The following is a 14,867-nucleotide window of genomic DNA, read 5'->3' as shown; positions in this document are numbered from 1 at the left end:
AAGGATGATAATAAATTGGAGAGGGTTCAGAGAAGAGCCACGAGAATAATGAAAGGATTAGAAAATCTGCCTTCTAGTGACAGACTGAAGGAGTTAAATGTATTTAGCTTAACAAAGAGAAGGTTAAGGAGTGATTTGATTACAGTCTATAAGTATCTACATGGGGAACAAATATTTAATGATGGGCAGAAAAAAATATAACTGGAAGTTAAAGATAGACAAATTCAAACAGAAAATAAAGCATACATTTTTAACAGTGAGGATAATTAATCATTGGAACAGTTTACCAAGGGTTATGAAGGATTCTTCATCACTAACAATTTAAAAATTAAGATTAGATATTTTTCTAAAAGATATGCTTTAGGAATTACTTCGGGGAAGTTTTATGGCCTGTGTAATACAGGAGGTCAGACTAGATGATCACAATGGTCCCTTCTGGCTTTGGAATCTATGAAAAATCCACAGTGCTGAGTAGAGATATCACTCACTTCCCCATGGATTCTAAGGCTCTGTGTTGCGTGGGAACTCCAGTTTCTTCTTCAGGTTGGCTTTGCAAATGCAGCAGAATATTTCTCTCCTTTGTAGGGTCTTCTGTCCTTGGCACGCAAGCAAAACTGAGGTTATATGAGCTGGCTCTCTCAGGGAATAAAATATGGGGTGTGTGCATACATGTATGGTGTGTGGGGGGGGTGGTATGTGGATTTTCTCTGTATGTTCTGTATGTGTGCATGTTCTTGAGCTGCACACGTGATTTTTTTTAGTATTGGGGTGCATGTCAAGTGAGTTGAGTGAATGTTGGATGTGTGTATTTTTGTGTGCATATTAAATTGTATGTAATTAAATTGTATGTGCATGGAACAACAAAAAAGCAGGAGCGTTTAATATTTGCATAACTTTTCATATATTTGCATAAATCCAGGCACAAACCATTGGAAGCAGCTGACATCCCATTTTAAAGTGACATTGTCGCAAACCCACAATGTGGGGAGAGAACTTATGGGGGTCAAGAGCATTTGACAGACACTGTTCATCCATATATCCATCTATCTGTCTCTAATAGTTCAGGGCAGATTTCTGGTCCTATTCCTATTTTAATGGAGGCTGCATCCTGCTATCATGAGCAAAGAGAAAGTGTTGAAACAACCCATCACTGCATGCAGCTTTGAATGGGGAAATGGTCTCTTTGGGTTTGGCACTGGGAAGTCACTGAGCCAAATGATGCATTTCAACCCCCTGCCATCCCCTCCTTTATTGTGCTGCCAAAGAGTTTGTTGTCTGTATCTCCTATTTCCCCAATGGCACATAGGGTGACCAGATTTTCAAAATGAAAAGGTATGGGGATGTGTTGCATGTATGAGTGTGTCACATTCAGATTAGTGCACACAGAGAGGTCTGAGGAGTGGGGAGGGAGGGCAGGATTGTTGGGTAGCAATCAGGTTGTATGCCAGCCAGGTATGGAGAACAGCAGAGTGGCAGGGCAGATGACACAAATGGGAGTCTCAGGTAGGAGCAGAGAGGTTATTTTACCTCTGTATTCAGCACTGGTGCAACCATTGCTGCAACAGTGTGTCCAGTTCTGGTGTTCACGATTCAAAAACGAGGCTAGATGTGTGGCAAGGAAGATAGACAGCAGCAAGGATGAGACAGGGCATGTGGCTTGCAGGTCTGGAGGGGGGAGGGGGGCACAGGCTAAATGAATGCCACTGTGCATCCCCCTCCTTCAGCAGATGCGGGAAGTGGTAAGAGGCGGAAGCTAAAATCAGTACTTGAGACTCTGGGTTCCCGGGCAGCAGCGGCTTGGGAAGGTGGCAGAGCAGAGAGGTGCGGGAATGGCTGGACCCAGCTCGGCTGGAGCGGACGTGGGCCAAAATGGTCACCTCGCCTAGAAAACTAGAACCGGGTGGGTCTCAAAGGAGCCCCCGGAAGCCCCCTGAGCCAGCCCCCGACGGGAGCAAGAAGGGCCGCGTACGTTCGGGCCGGGATAGCGAGCAAGGCTGGAGCCGGAGCTCGGGGAGCCCGAAACCAGCAGCCGCGGCCTTCAATCAGCCTCTCGCCTCCGCCGGCCCCCGCAGCGCGGCGCGGCGCGGCTCTAATGTGCGGTGCAAGGGCGACCCCTGCTGCTCCCCCGTGCGCACTGCACCGTGCGCGGGCCCGGCCCAGTGCAGGCGGCTCCTCCCCGTTCAGGTGACGGGAGCTGAAGCCGGGCTGCCGGCAGCCATTTCCTTAGCAGCCTCACAACAAAAGGAGCCCACGGGCCATTCAGGGTATCACGCCCCGCCTCAGCCCTTCTATTGTTACATCCCCCCTCCCCCCGGGACGGGTTCCCGGGCCCCCTGGCGCTGCGCGGGGCGAGGGTTAGAACCATCCCCGCCCCACCACTGTGCCCCTCGCGTCTCCTCCCGCCCGCCCACCGCCGCCCCTCGCCCCGCGGAGCCGCTCCAGCGCCGGCCGGCCGGGCTGCGCTGCGCGCTGCGGCAGCGGGGAGGCGCTGCAGGGCCGGGCCGGGCCGACCTCACTTCCTGGCCAGGCCCTGGTGCGGGCTGGCAGCGGCCGGCGGCGGAGGGCAGCGCGCTCCCGGCTCCCCCTCTCCCAGCGCACCCTCCGCGAAGGCCGGGCGGGGAGCAGGCGGGCTCCGGGGCTAGATGGGAGCGGAGGCTTGAGCGTGGCAGAGGAAGGCCCGCGGGAGCGAGCGGCGGACACCCCGCCGGGCAGGGGAGCGTGAGGTGGGCGGGCGGCAGGCGGGATGCGGCCGCGGGGTTGCAGCCTGCAGGAGGCGCAATGGGAGCGGAGGCTGCCCGGGCCGGGGGCCCGGCTCGTGCCCGCCGTGGGGGAGGGGGGCTGTCTGCAGGGCCAGGGGCGCTTGTTTCTGCGCTGGGGTAAGTAGTGACGCCGCGGGGCCGGCCTGGTGCCTCCGCACCTTCGGGATTCCTCGTGTGAATGGGGGGCGCCTGTGCCTGCTCGGGGGGCCCGGGGTGAGGTGTCTGTGCGGGGCAGGTAAGCGATAAGGAGCCTGATGGGGGGGCGGGGGGAGACGGTAGTTTGGTTATATTCCCAGTCGGGGGAGGGGTGGTTTGGGAAACGGCTCCTATTGGTTGAGCTGACCTGCTAGAGGCATCTGTAGAGATTGCTCTGCTACCGCCTGGGCACAGGGCCTGGTGCAAGAGGGAGGGCTGCATGAGCTGGTAGATACATTTTGGTGTGAAAAGAGAGGGGGTCATGCCCTGTGGCTCCAGCTTGCTTATGTTCACTTATGTTCCCTGTTTGCAGAGCCCTCCCTGGATCTGAAGGAAGTATGTTCCGGTTCATGAGGGATGGAGAACCAGAGGACCCCATGTTTACAATGTGCGTATGAGCCCCAAATTTATCTGGGGGGGAGGGGGGAAGTGGCTCATAGATTAGATTAGGGAAGACACTGTGTCAGGACTCACAGATTGTATTTCCCACTCTCAGAGGGAAGTAGGGTCAGAGTTAGATCAGGGGACAGGGAGTCAAGACTGGTGGGTTATCTGGGACTCTGCCTCCTAAGGTCTCCTCTCCCTGTTGACCCCCTCCAGGGACCCTTTTGCTATTCACCGTCAGCACATGAACCGCATGCTTTCTGGAGGCTTTGCATACAGCCCCTTCCTCAGCATAACTGATGGGACCATGCCTGGGGCACGTCAGGCCAGCCGCAGGATGCAGGTAAAGGGGATGCTGAGTATAGTTGTAGAGTTTTTTCCCTCTGACTTCCCTCACCTTCCCATGTGGTTAGGATGGGGCAGTTTTCTTCTTTGCATGAAGTGGGGGAAGGAAAATTAGTTCCCTAGAACATGGGTGTTATATCCCTTTACTTCATATGCTTCCCTCCAATCTACTCTATGCCAGGGCATCAGTGTCTTGTCATTTTGCAGAGCCTAAATTAATATCACCAAAAGAGGTTTGAAAGTGTCACATCTTTCCCCGCCTGCACCTTGTGGGCAGTGGGGGGACTTGCAGGAGTCTGTGGAGTAGTGTCTGTTCAACCCTTTGGCCACTTGGTGGGCCTGGGTCTTTTGTTTCCTTCTATTTCCTGTGAAGGGGAAAGGGTCCTGGGGTTGGACAATGAGTGGATCTCTCCTAATTTTTTTGTGTTTCTCTGTTGCCCCCTGCAGGCAGGAGCCATCTCACCCTTTGGAATGTTGGGAATGGTAAGGCCTCAATTTCTCTGTGCAGCTCTGGGGCCTTCCCCAAAGTGTAACATCCAGATTTACAGCTCCCCAACAGATCACTTTATCCCCAAGTTCTTCATGTGCTCCACATACTCAGCAGTGCTACAGTGCAGCCACCTCTAGGTGAGCGTGTCAGCAAACACAGTACAGGGAAGGGGGAAGGAACATGGATATCAGGGCAAACCCCAGCTTCTAGGAAAAGACCTTAATAGGGTGTGAGCCAGTGGCTAGGAGACCTGGGTTCAACTCATGGCTTTCAATGATCCTTTGTGTGACTTTGGTGAGGTCACTTTATCTCTCTGTGCCTATGTGTTCCCTCCAACCCTTTGTTTGGAGTAGAGTCTCTCTCTTATTAAATGGTTGCACAGGGTCTTGCACAGAGGAACCCTGAGCTCAGTTGGGGCCTCAAGGTGCTACTGTAATACAACAAATAATAGAAATGGGATGGTTGATTACCAGGAAGAGCAGGCAGAACTGTGGCTCTTTCGGGTATGACCCTGAAAGCCACATACAAGCAACCTGCATGGAGTTCAGAGAGGGGGGCTGAGATTTGGATTCCAAGGGCAGATGATAAATCTGAGTCAGGGACTACAATCAGGAAGAAGACCTCGGCACCATTAAGGAGGCTTACTGAAAACCTCTCCCCAATGGGTAGAGGCTGTCAAAAAAGCCAACAAAACAGTAGGTTGCCCAGGAATAGGATGGAAAATAATATTGGACTATTCCAATGTCATTACATAAATCAGTGGGATGTCCTTATCTGGAACACTGTGTTCTTCTCTGGTCACCCTCTCTCTCTGAAGGGACATAGCAGAAATAGAGGGAGTTCAGTCATGGGTGGCAAAAGTCATTAGAAACCTAAAGATTTCCATATGAAGAAAGATTGAAGAGATTGGGACTGTTTCTGTTAGAGAAGAGATGAATAATAGATGAGAGAGGATAAATAAGAGCACACAATTTACCTTTCTCCTACTACAAGAATGAGAGACTATTCAATTACACTGAAAGGCAGCACATCTGAAACTGACAAAAGATAAACTTCTTTTGTATATTTCATGATTAATTAGTGGAACTCTCAGCCCTAGGATATAAAAAATGACTAGACATTTTTATAGAAAATGAGAACATCCATAGTTATGTTAGATCAAGAAAAGCAATAGAAGAGATAAGTTCCTCACTGAGTGGCATAAATGAGGAAGTAGCTTCCCCTAGGGACAGGCTGTTTCACAATTTCCACTAAGGGGTTTCTTTTACCTTCAAATGTAGTGCCTGGTCCTGGCCACCATCAGAAACAGGATACTGCACTGATCTAGTGTTGTGACCCTATCTTTCTGTGAGCTCAAATCAAAGCTGGGAGACTGAGACCAAGAGTGATTCTGGGAGTTGAAGAGCTTAGAGTGAGATCTTGGGTACAAAGGGTCGATGTTAGGGGTGAGCACTGTGCAGTGCTATTACCATAGCCTTGTCTTCTCATAGGGTGAGGGGTCGGGAACTCTTGTTTATTCTCCTAGAGGAACAGCTTCCACGTGTCCTCGTGAGTGCATTCACTCGTCTCCTCTCCCTCTGTCCTCTTCCCACCTGACTCTGTTCCTCCCCTCCTCCCAGGCAGGTGGCTTCATGGACATGTTCGGGATGATGAACGATATGATTGGAAACGTGGTAAGAACCTTCCTCAACACTGCTTGTATTGACAGGCATGTACTGATATCACCTCTGCCATCCTGGGTAATCAGTTGCCACCCAGAGTCTCCTGTTTTACACCTCCTCCACAAGGGCTACTGCTGCTCCCAAGACATTGTTCCTTCCCAAGCAGTAAAGATGGCATTGCCTATACATTTGGAGCAACATGGGGCATGAGGGAGCAACCCCTCCATGCAGAGAAGATGAGGCAGTGGGAAGGGTGTGCAAGGGATGTCCCCTTCACTTGTGGAGCAGGAGGAATGGGGGCAGGGGGTAATGGAAAGGAGAGAGGTAGGTGTGAAAGGGAAGAGGATGGCCCCTTTTTATCGAAAAGAAACCAAGAGGAACAGTGGGGGGAGGAGAGTATTCCCCATGGGGAGGGGCTCATAGAAGCAGCTGACTTTTCTCTCTCTTTCCTTCCTTACCTTCCCTCACCAGGAGCACATGACAAGTGGTGCCAACTGCCAAACATTTTCTTCCTCAACTGTCATCTCCTATTCCAACTTGGGTGATGGCCCCAAAGTCTATCACGAGACCTCGGAGACGCGCTCTGCACCTGGCGGGGTGAGAAGGAAGCTGCTGCTCCCACACCCAGTGATGGGCAGGGCATCACAGGCAGCTGCTTTTGCTGGGGGTGGATCTGCCCCATTTGGTTGTATGGCATTGACTGCCCAGAGCATTTTATTATTTGTATTACCATAGCACCTAGGAGCCCTAGTCATGGACCAGGACCTTATTGTGCTAGGTGCAGTTGAGACACAGAACAAGAGACAGTCCCTGCCCCAAAAAGCTATGCAATCTAAGTATAACACAAGAGATGGATGCATTTTGGATGAGGGAGGTGTATAAGTAGACAAAGACAGTATTAGTTAGCATGGTAGGCTATGATCTTTATGCACCAGCAGTTTAACTGATGTCAAGTTTTTTGTAGGCATCATGGCAGAGGACGAATTTGAAAGTGGATAACAAGGTAGTTTTGCAGATGTTCATGGGGAGCACCTCCCAAGTGAGGGCAGCATGGGAGAAAGCACAAAGGTGCTTGTTTGAAAATTTAACAAGTGGGTGATGGAGGTTGGCATCATGGGCCTACTGAAGGTGAGCATTGACAGCTTGGTAGTGAATGAGAGAGAAGTATTATGGGGATTGACCGTGAAGGGTATTCAAACTGAAGACAAGCAGCTTATGTTTGATGCATTTTTGCATACAGGTGAATCAAAGCTCTAGGACAGTGATGTCGCTCAATGAGGGGCCAGTGGGTCATGCTCAGGGCTACGTGAAAGATTTGTTTTTCCCTTGTTGGTGATGTGTCACTTTGAAAGTGGTGGAGACAAAACCAGTTATTCTGTTGGAAGACTAGGGAGGGGAACAATATTGCAGGGAGGAAATGAGGGGTGCTAAATAGGGTTGTGGGGGGACAGGTGACGGACTGACACCGCACTACACTTTGCACCCAGATCCGTGAAACAAGACGGACTGTGCGGGACTCAAACAGTGGCCTGGAGCAGATGTCAATCGGGCACCACATCCGGGAGAGAGCCCACATCATGCAGCGCTCACGGAACCATCGCACGGGTGACCAGGAGGAGAGGCAGGAGTACATCAACCTGGATGAGAGTGAGTGCGCCTTGCTCCAGGATTTGGGAGCCCCAGGGACTGCCTTCCCATTGAGCCTGCTGTTCTTTCCTCGTGTAGGTGACGCAGCTGCGTTTGATGATGAGTGGAGGCGAGAGACATCCCGGTTCCGGCCACAGCGAGGACTGGGTTATCGGCGTCACGAGAGCAGCAGTGGTCGTCGGTCTGAGGGGACACATCTTGCTATCCAGGGCCCTGAGGATTCCCCATCCAGACAGGCCCGCCGATATGACTGGTGAATCCGGAGCAGACTTTGGGGGGGGGTGCAGCATGGCCACCCCCAAATCCACCTACTCTCTCTTGTAAGTCTGACTGTCCTCTCCACTCCCCCCATTGTGTGGCTGCCTCACTCCTTTTGAACCTCGCTTTCAGTACCCCCAACATGGGGTACAGAGGGCCTCAATGTGAGCCACTTGGGGGTGTCAGTTGGAGAAGGGGGACATGCTCTAGGGTCCAACAGGAAGCTTCCTCTTGGCAGCTCATCTTTGCCAGCATCCAAAGCAGGGTGGGTGGCTCCAGCCTGAGTCACTTCAGATGCTGTGAGTGGGGTAACATCCCATCCTGGTTTGGGGCTGATAATGTGGGAGTATCAGAACATGATTCCCCTCATTTTTCTGTCTATCTTGTGGACGCACTTTGGGGAGTGTGTGCCGCTTGCACCCTGGATTGTGTGGGAGTTGCTGTCTTCCCTCACCATCAGGCAAACACAGATGTGGGTTTAAATGTGTGAGGAACTGGGGAAGTGGCATCTGGGGAGCCAAGGAGATAGTGTTCAAAAATGTCACTAAATTGAAGTTGAAGCCTATCTGCAGGAACTTTCTATTTACAGATGAAACCAAACTCTCATGAGATCAGCTCAAGTCTAGATTCAGTAGAGAAGTGCTGGGTTTTTCCTTCCTCCCAGTATTCTGAATTGAGTTTACTGGGATTTGATTTAGTGCTAAGGATTTATTCATTTATCTGATCAGTTTCTCTTGCTGAATTTTATATTGCAGTGCTTGGTTTTACCTTCTGTACCACCCCTTTATTTATACCCCTGTAACTTGCATTCTCTCTCTTTCTCTTCTCCCTCTCTCCACCTCCTCTCAGGTACAGACAGTGAAACTCTGATGACAAAGCACTGCTTGGAATCTTCTCAAATTTAATATTAACCCCCACCCTCTAAGAATTGAATAAAGTGATTAACCCTCCACACTGCTCTCCTTCTCACCCAGTGCGGGGGGCTACAGGGTGGTTTGGGGACCTCATTGGTGTACGAAGGACACATTTATTATCCTGCCTCAATTTCCCCCTCCAACTCTTCCTCCTCTTTTTCCAGTCACACTTGGCTCAGTTCCCTTTGCTAGTATTTGTGGACACAAGGGTCATCACCCTGTCCTTCCTGTCCCTTCCAGCTCTCCTCCTGCGCCTGGTTGGGTTGGTTCTGGAGTGGTATTTGGTCCCTTCTGAAATGATCATGTAGAAGAATTTCTTGCCCCATTGTTAATCCCCCTCACTGGGACAAAAGCCCCCACGTCCTCTCTTGCTTCCTGGTATGGTGAGGTGGAAGGATGTGTGTTTGGGAGGGGGAGAAGAACAAGAACTGAACCAGCCTGTATCTCCCTGCCCATGTAGCCCCATTTGCAGTCAACTCTCCCCTTTTTTAATTTGATTTGTGAAACTTGTATTTAGGTGTTTACTGAATAAAGGAACAAGAACTGTAAAGAAAATGGAGTTGGGTCATTTCTGTCTTCTCTCTCCTAAGGGAGCTGAATTGCCTGCTGCAGAACTATTGCCCTAACATTTCCCTTCAACCTAGCACTGCTGATGGGGCTGTCCTGTCCTGTCCTTCCCTTCACTTCCTTGTTGAATCAATCTGACAACCACCATGTTTTTTCACACATCCCCCACCACCTTCTTACTAATTTGGGAGACAATAATTTATAAGATAGAAATTGTAAAAAAAGCAATAGCAAGAAACCTCTAATTTGTTTTAAATGCTATTATTTCACTCAACACACACAAGGGAATGAGATTGGCTGGTTGCACTTTCAGGTCTTCTGTGCTCACATGAAAAGACTCTTGGGGTCCTTGCACAATTCAAGGGTATATTTCAGTTCATCTCTTTCTATCTGAGACTGAAGCTGGTTGAGGCTATTGTTAGTCCATTTGTCTCCCTGCCCTTAACACGGGGGGGGGATGAGGTGAAATTACAAGACAGCACATCTCCCAAAGAAATAATACTTCACTTAGCGTCAAACTTGTTACAAAAGGATCTTACTAGTACAAATAGTTCAGGAAGAATCCCTACCTTGTTATTGCACAAATATCAGCTCTGGGTGCTGGCAGGGACTCAGCAAACATTATTAATTGGAGCAGCCTGATATAGATCAGGCCATAGTTCACCAGGCTCATGGAGTCCCTTTGCTCTGAGATTCTCCATACCTAACAGCTGTGGAAATGTCTCAGTCAGAACCAGGGAAGACCAATGTAAGATGCAGTTTGGCAAACTCAGTGCTGTGTTCTAGTACAGCTGCAGAAATGGGCAGTTTGCAGGAGACTCATTTTCTGTGCATTGGAGATAAGGTGCAGAAGCAGGTCCCTCGGAACTAGGTGCAAGGTGTTCGCACTTATCCCACATTACAGGTGTGCGTCTGATGGATCCTTGTCTCCATAGGGCAGCTCCACTCATGGTCTCACATTCTGCTCTGGCCTACTATCTGGTTCTGATAGGGGCCAGGGTCTGGCTCCCTTAAGGTGGAGCTCAGCAGGGTCTCCACATCTGAGGTGTAACCGGCAGCATTGGATGAGTCTAGGAGAGTGAAGGAGGGAGGTGCAGCTGTGGCCATGGGCAGGAGGTGAAGGGGATAAGACAAGTGCCCCCCAGGAAGGGCCTGGGAGTTTAGAGCTGGTGAGTCAGGGCAGGTCCTGGAGGCAGCAAGGAAGGAGGGGCTACCCAAAGGAAGGGTGGAAGTGGCTTATTGGAGAGCAAGAAAGCCCTCTGGGGCTACCAGACTTTGGGAGGGGATGCCAAGGCAGTGGAGGCCCTGGCCCTGACCCTGGTCTGTGGGACATCTGGGACTTCAAGTCTTGATCCACCAAAGAACCAGCTGAGCTCAGGCAGGGACTGACAGCATTAGGCAGTGGTGCCTGAGGAGAGAAGGCAGAGAATGAGGGAGTCAGGCTTTGAAGCTTCTTAATATTAGGGCTCCCTTGCTTCCCCACACCCAGTCCTTCCATCTAGCTGTTCAAAACTTGATATCTTCCTCCTGGTCAAGGATACAAACCTCAGCCTGAAAAGGAATGAAGGGAAGGACAATAACAAGAAGGCTGCGTTACGCCAGCTTTACACTGGAGTCACTTGTTTCAGCAGAGTTACCAGCATAAAATGAGTAAGACAGTGGGTAGTTGGGCCCTTTGTGTGCATGTCTGTCTCTGGTAGGTAATCAAGTGTTGTCTGGATTCAACCTGTGTGCCTGGCCAATTATGGGACTCAAACTTTTATCTGCTCCTCTTCTCCCCCCTCCCTCATCCTTCTCCTGCCCCCACACACAATGAGGTGAGAGGGACTGGAGCCTGTTAAAAGAGTTACCTGGTTTCTTGAGCCTCTCTAGTTGCGTCACTGTCATCTCCAGGATCTCTGTCTTCTTTAGGCATGACAGAGCTCTAGCATTCTGGGGAAAAGAAACAGGGGTCCACTTGAAAAATGTGCTATGTTATAGGAAAAGAAGGAGCCAGAGAGGGAATTTTACTTACATTTTTTAACCAGTGAATGAATTTCAGGAAGTATGTCTTGAGCTTCTGTCTCTTGGTAGTTTTGAAGTTCCACCCCCACCCCTTTGTATGAGCCTCTGAACTCTTATCAGTGTGAGATTGTTTTATAAGAGAGTGGGGGAACATGACAACTTTTCAGGTCCTCCAACCCCAGTGGCTGATTCTTCACCAGTTGCTCTGGGCTCTGCTGAAGGAGCCTTCTCCACTGCTCCAGGCTGGCATTGGTCCAGGCTCAGTGACATTTCTCAATCAGGGGCTTGATGGACTACGAAGGAATGAAAAGGATATGAAACATCATGGAGACAGAGAAAGCTTCCTGAGAAAGCTGCAGCAAGTTAATTTGTCAGGTTTTAAAGGAGTTTAAGTGACTGGTGCAAACCCTGGGTGAATGCTCTTAGTTTTGGTTGGATAAGCTTACTGCAGTTTAGCTTAGACTGATTCCTAAATGAATTTAAGCTAAAACACAATGTCTGTTTTTAAGATGAAATAAGAATATTCATGTTGGGATTGGCACTGGTCTAATTATATTGTTTTGAATTCACACCTCTAGTTAAGTCATTGCTGCTCTGCCATACAGAGAAGGCCAGGAAAAGAGAAGGTTAGTCTATATCCAAATGGGAACCAAAAAAATGAAATCTGCTGTAATTCACAAATTTTACTAGGTGAGTAACGGGGAACGTGGGGAAACTCATTTCAGAATAAAAGTATCATAATTTTATTATATTAAATTTACCAGTTTAAGTTATGTAATTGAAATAGGATATCCTTAATCAAATGAAGAGCATCCACTCAGACTTCTACAGAAATAAGTGAAGGTGTGAATTACAACCAATATGCTTATTTTTGTTCCACTTTGTGTGTAGACAAGCCTAGAGAGACTCAGGCTGAACTGTCATAAGTAAATTGATAAAAGTGTGTCCCCAGGGGAGTTTGCACTAATTTAAAAACTGAGTTTTAGCTAGACTAGTGCAACTTCTGTGCCTAGACCAGCTCTGACACACTTGATTTTTGTTCATGTCTGTTTAACCTGAATATGCACCTGGCAGAAAAGTTCTCTGTTAAAGATTCCATCCTCGGACCCTTCAATGAAGGGCTGCAAAATTGCCTGATCCACATTTCTGAGACATCCAATAAGTTTTCCAACAAAATCAGGAAAGATGAGATTTGACATTCGTGAGCTTTCTAAAATCAAGCAAATAAAAATAATTAAAAAACTCCACTTTGGTTATGGGGTCAAGAGACCCCTTCCAGGCGGTCATTATTCACCAGAAAGAAGTAAAAACAGGAGTGTCTCCCCTTTCAAAGTGGGCTGGGGATGGTATTACAGTAATGCAGGCTAGTGGCATTTCTTGGCCTCACAGAAGAAACGGATTTGCAAGAGGGACTGGAATGAGGAGATGGCAGGGGCCTGGCATATAGGAATTGGGAAATCCTTGCAGGCAGCATGGAAGAAGGTATAAAGAGTGAGCCGGAAACACTGGCAGAATGAAAGGGGCAAAGTAATACAAGCTCAGAGCACATTTGCTATATGCAAATAGAATATAGTCCAGTCCAGTAGTATATGTACTTAGTGCTTTAAAAACGCCAGTTTCCCAAAACAGAGAACAGTCATGAGCAAAACTGAGCATAAGGAAATATTTAACATACAAATTTGAATGATAATTGGAATTAAATGCTTTATTAGCTGTCTCTCTCACCAAACAAACCCCCCACAATTCTGCAATCCTGAAAGGATTCTTTGATTTAAAAAAACTCACTGCTTAAAAAGGGAGGTGAAAGAAGCAAGTAAAAAGGCATTTATATTAAAAATGGCAAAATGGGAAAGCTGAAAGTAATGAGTAAAAAACAGCAATTAGAAAATTTTGACAAGGGAAGCTAAAGGTATGGTGGGGGGGGGGGCTGAATCTAGGTCCAGTTGCATTAATGACAATAAAAAGGAATTCTTTAAATATGTCAGAAACAAACAAATTCCTAGTCTATAGGGACGGGGAAATTATCCATCATGATGCAGAAAAGGCAGAATTAGTCAAATATTTTTCTGGGAAGAAGCAGGATGATGTATTCATATATCACAGTGATAATGGAATACTCTTGATCAGTAACTAATGAGGATGTTAAACAGCAACTGTGAAAGTTAAATGTTTTTATGTTTGCAGGTCAGGGTAACTTGTACCCAAGAATATTCAAAGAATTGTCCAAGGAGCTCTTTGAACCATTATTGTTGATTTTTAATGCATCTTGGAACACTGGGGAAATTCCAGCGAACTGAAAAAACTAATGTGGACATATTTATCAAGGGTAAATAAGATGACCGAGGTAACTATGAGCCATGCCAACACTGATCCCAGGGAAAATCCTGGAAAGACTGACAAGGCGTGTAATCAGTAAAGAATTAGAGGATGGCAATGTCAGTTGACATGGTTTTGGGAAAAACAGGCTTGTCAAACAAAATGAAGATTGGTTTTTGATGAGATCACAAGTTTGATTGACAACATACTAGGAGGTGTCAGTATCCCACAGACCTGATGGGAAGGTGCCAGACTGAAGTTGTGACCCAAACTCTCTCAAAAAAACTGTTTTCTGAAAGTAGCAAAAAACAAACCAACCCTCATACCCCTTATCAAAGTACTCTTGGTCCCAAGTCACCATGTCCCACTCACCTCAGATGTAAACATTGTCTAGATTAGAAGGTTGCATTGGTTTAACTCAAATTGATCTAGTAAAACTGGTGCAAACACTCTTGAATTGGTCAACCTTGTGTATATAGATTTAGCTTAATTTGATCATTAGTTTTTAAATCAATCCAGTTAAGCCAGTATGGTTTTTTAGCATAGATGAAACCTCTCTCTGTACAAAATGTAGGAGAAATTGGCAGTAGAAAAGAAATTTTGGAGGAAGTTATGGGAGAGTCAAAACCGGGTGGATAATGAAAAGCAAATTGGAACCCTGACGACGGGGTCAGTTGAGGTGACATCTTCAAAGATGCTTTACAGGCACTAATTAATAAACCTTACAACCTCCCAGCAGGGAGGGAACTTGCATGATCCACCAAGTGCCCCCAAGCCCCTGCCCACCCTTTTTTCCCCCAGACCCCAGTCCCCATTACTTCATAGAATCATAGAAAATTAAGGTTGGAAGAGATCTTAGGAGGTCATCTAGTCCAATCCCCTGCTCAAAGCAGGACCAACACCAACTAAATCATCCCAGCCAGGGCTTTGTCAAGACTGACCTTAAAAACCTCTAAGGATGGAGATTCCAGCACCTCCCTAGGTAATCCATTCCAGTGCTTCACCACCCTCCTAGTGAAATAGTGTTCCCTAATATCCAACCTAGACCTCCCACACTGCAAACTGAGGCCATTGCTTTTTGTTCTGTCATCTGTCACCACTGAGAACAGCCGAGCTCCATCCTCTTTGGAACCCCCCTTCAGGTAGTTGAAGGCTGCTATCGAATCCCCCCTCACTCTTCTCTTCTGCAGACTAAATAACCCCAGTTCCCTCAGCCTCTTCTTGTAAGTCATGTGCCCCAGCCCCCTAATCATTTTTGTTGCCCTCCACTGGACTCTCCCCAATTTGTCCATATCTCTTCTGTAGTGGGGGGACAAAAACTGGACAC

General features: G+C 48.0%; 1 protein-coding gene across 5 annotated transcripts; it reads left to right on the top strand.

Moving 5' to 3' along the window:
• Nucleotides 1-2,148: 2,148 nt before the first annotated feature.
• MLF2 (myeloid leukemia factor 2) lies at nt 2,149-13,894 on the top strand. Of its 5 annotated transcripts, XR_005591241.1 has the most exons (9): nt 3,268-3,342; nt 3,555-3,681; nt 4,131-4,166; nt 5,793-5,846; nt 6,306-6,431; nt 7,322-7,481; nt 7,560-7,801; nt 11,803-11,914; nt 13,409-13,894. XR_005591241.1 is itself a non-coding variant. In XM_039514723.1 (8 exons), exons 2-8 carry the CDS (start codon nt 3,293-3,295, stop codon nt 7,736-7,738), a joined length of 732 nt encoding a protein of 243 aa, XP_039370657.1. In that variant the 5' UTR covers nt 2,149-2,264; nt 3,268-3,292; the 3' UTR covers nt 7,739-9,203. The 5 variants fall into 5 exon arrangements, 3 of the variants coding, with proteins under 3 accessions (XP_039370657.1, XP_039370641.1, XP_039370648.1); XM_039514723.1 differs by lacking the exons at nt 11,803-11,914; nt 13,409-13,894 and adding an exon at nt 2,149-2,264 and having other exon boundaries at nt 7,560-9,203; XM_039514707.1 differs by lacking the exons at nt 11,803-11,914; nt 13,409-13,894 and adding an exon at nt 2,512-2,723 and having other exon boundaries at nt 7,560-9,203.
• The last annotated feature ends 973 nt before the right edge of the window (nt 13,895-14,867 follow it).

This window comes from Mauremys reevesii, linkage group 1 (genome assembly GCF_016161935.1).
Source record: "Mauremys reevesii isolate NIE-2019 linkage group 1, ASM1616193v1, whole genome shotgun sequence".
Taxonomy (NCBI): domain Eukaryota; kingdom Metazoa; phylum Chordata; order Testudines; family Geoemydidae; genus Mauremys; species Mauremys reevesii.
Note: the sequence above shows the minus strand (reverse complement) of the source record. Positions and strands in the feature narration are given on the sequence as shown.

What these genes read in the sequence shown, in the direction of transcription:
- MLF2 (XM_039514723.1), top strand. Translation starts at nt 3,293, where the DNA reads ATGTTCCGGTTCATGAGGGATGGAGAACCAGAGGACCCCATGTTTACA. An exon ending in CCTTTGGAATGTTGGGAATG is followed by an intron (nt 4,167 to 5,792) that starts GTAAGGCCTCAA and finishes CCCTCCTCCCAG; the next exon opens with GCAGGTGGCTTCATGGACAT. An exon ending in GTACATCAACCTGGATGAGA is followed by an intron (nt 7,482 to 7,559) that starts GTGAGTGCGCCT and finishes TTCCTCGTGTAG; the next exon opens with GTGACGCAGCTGCGTTTGAT.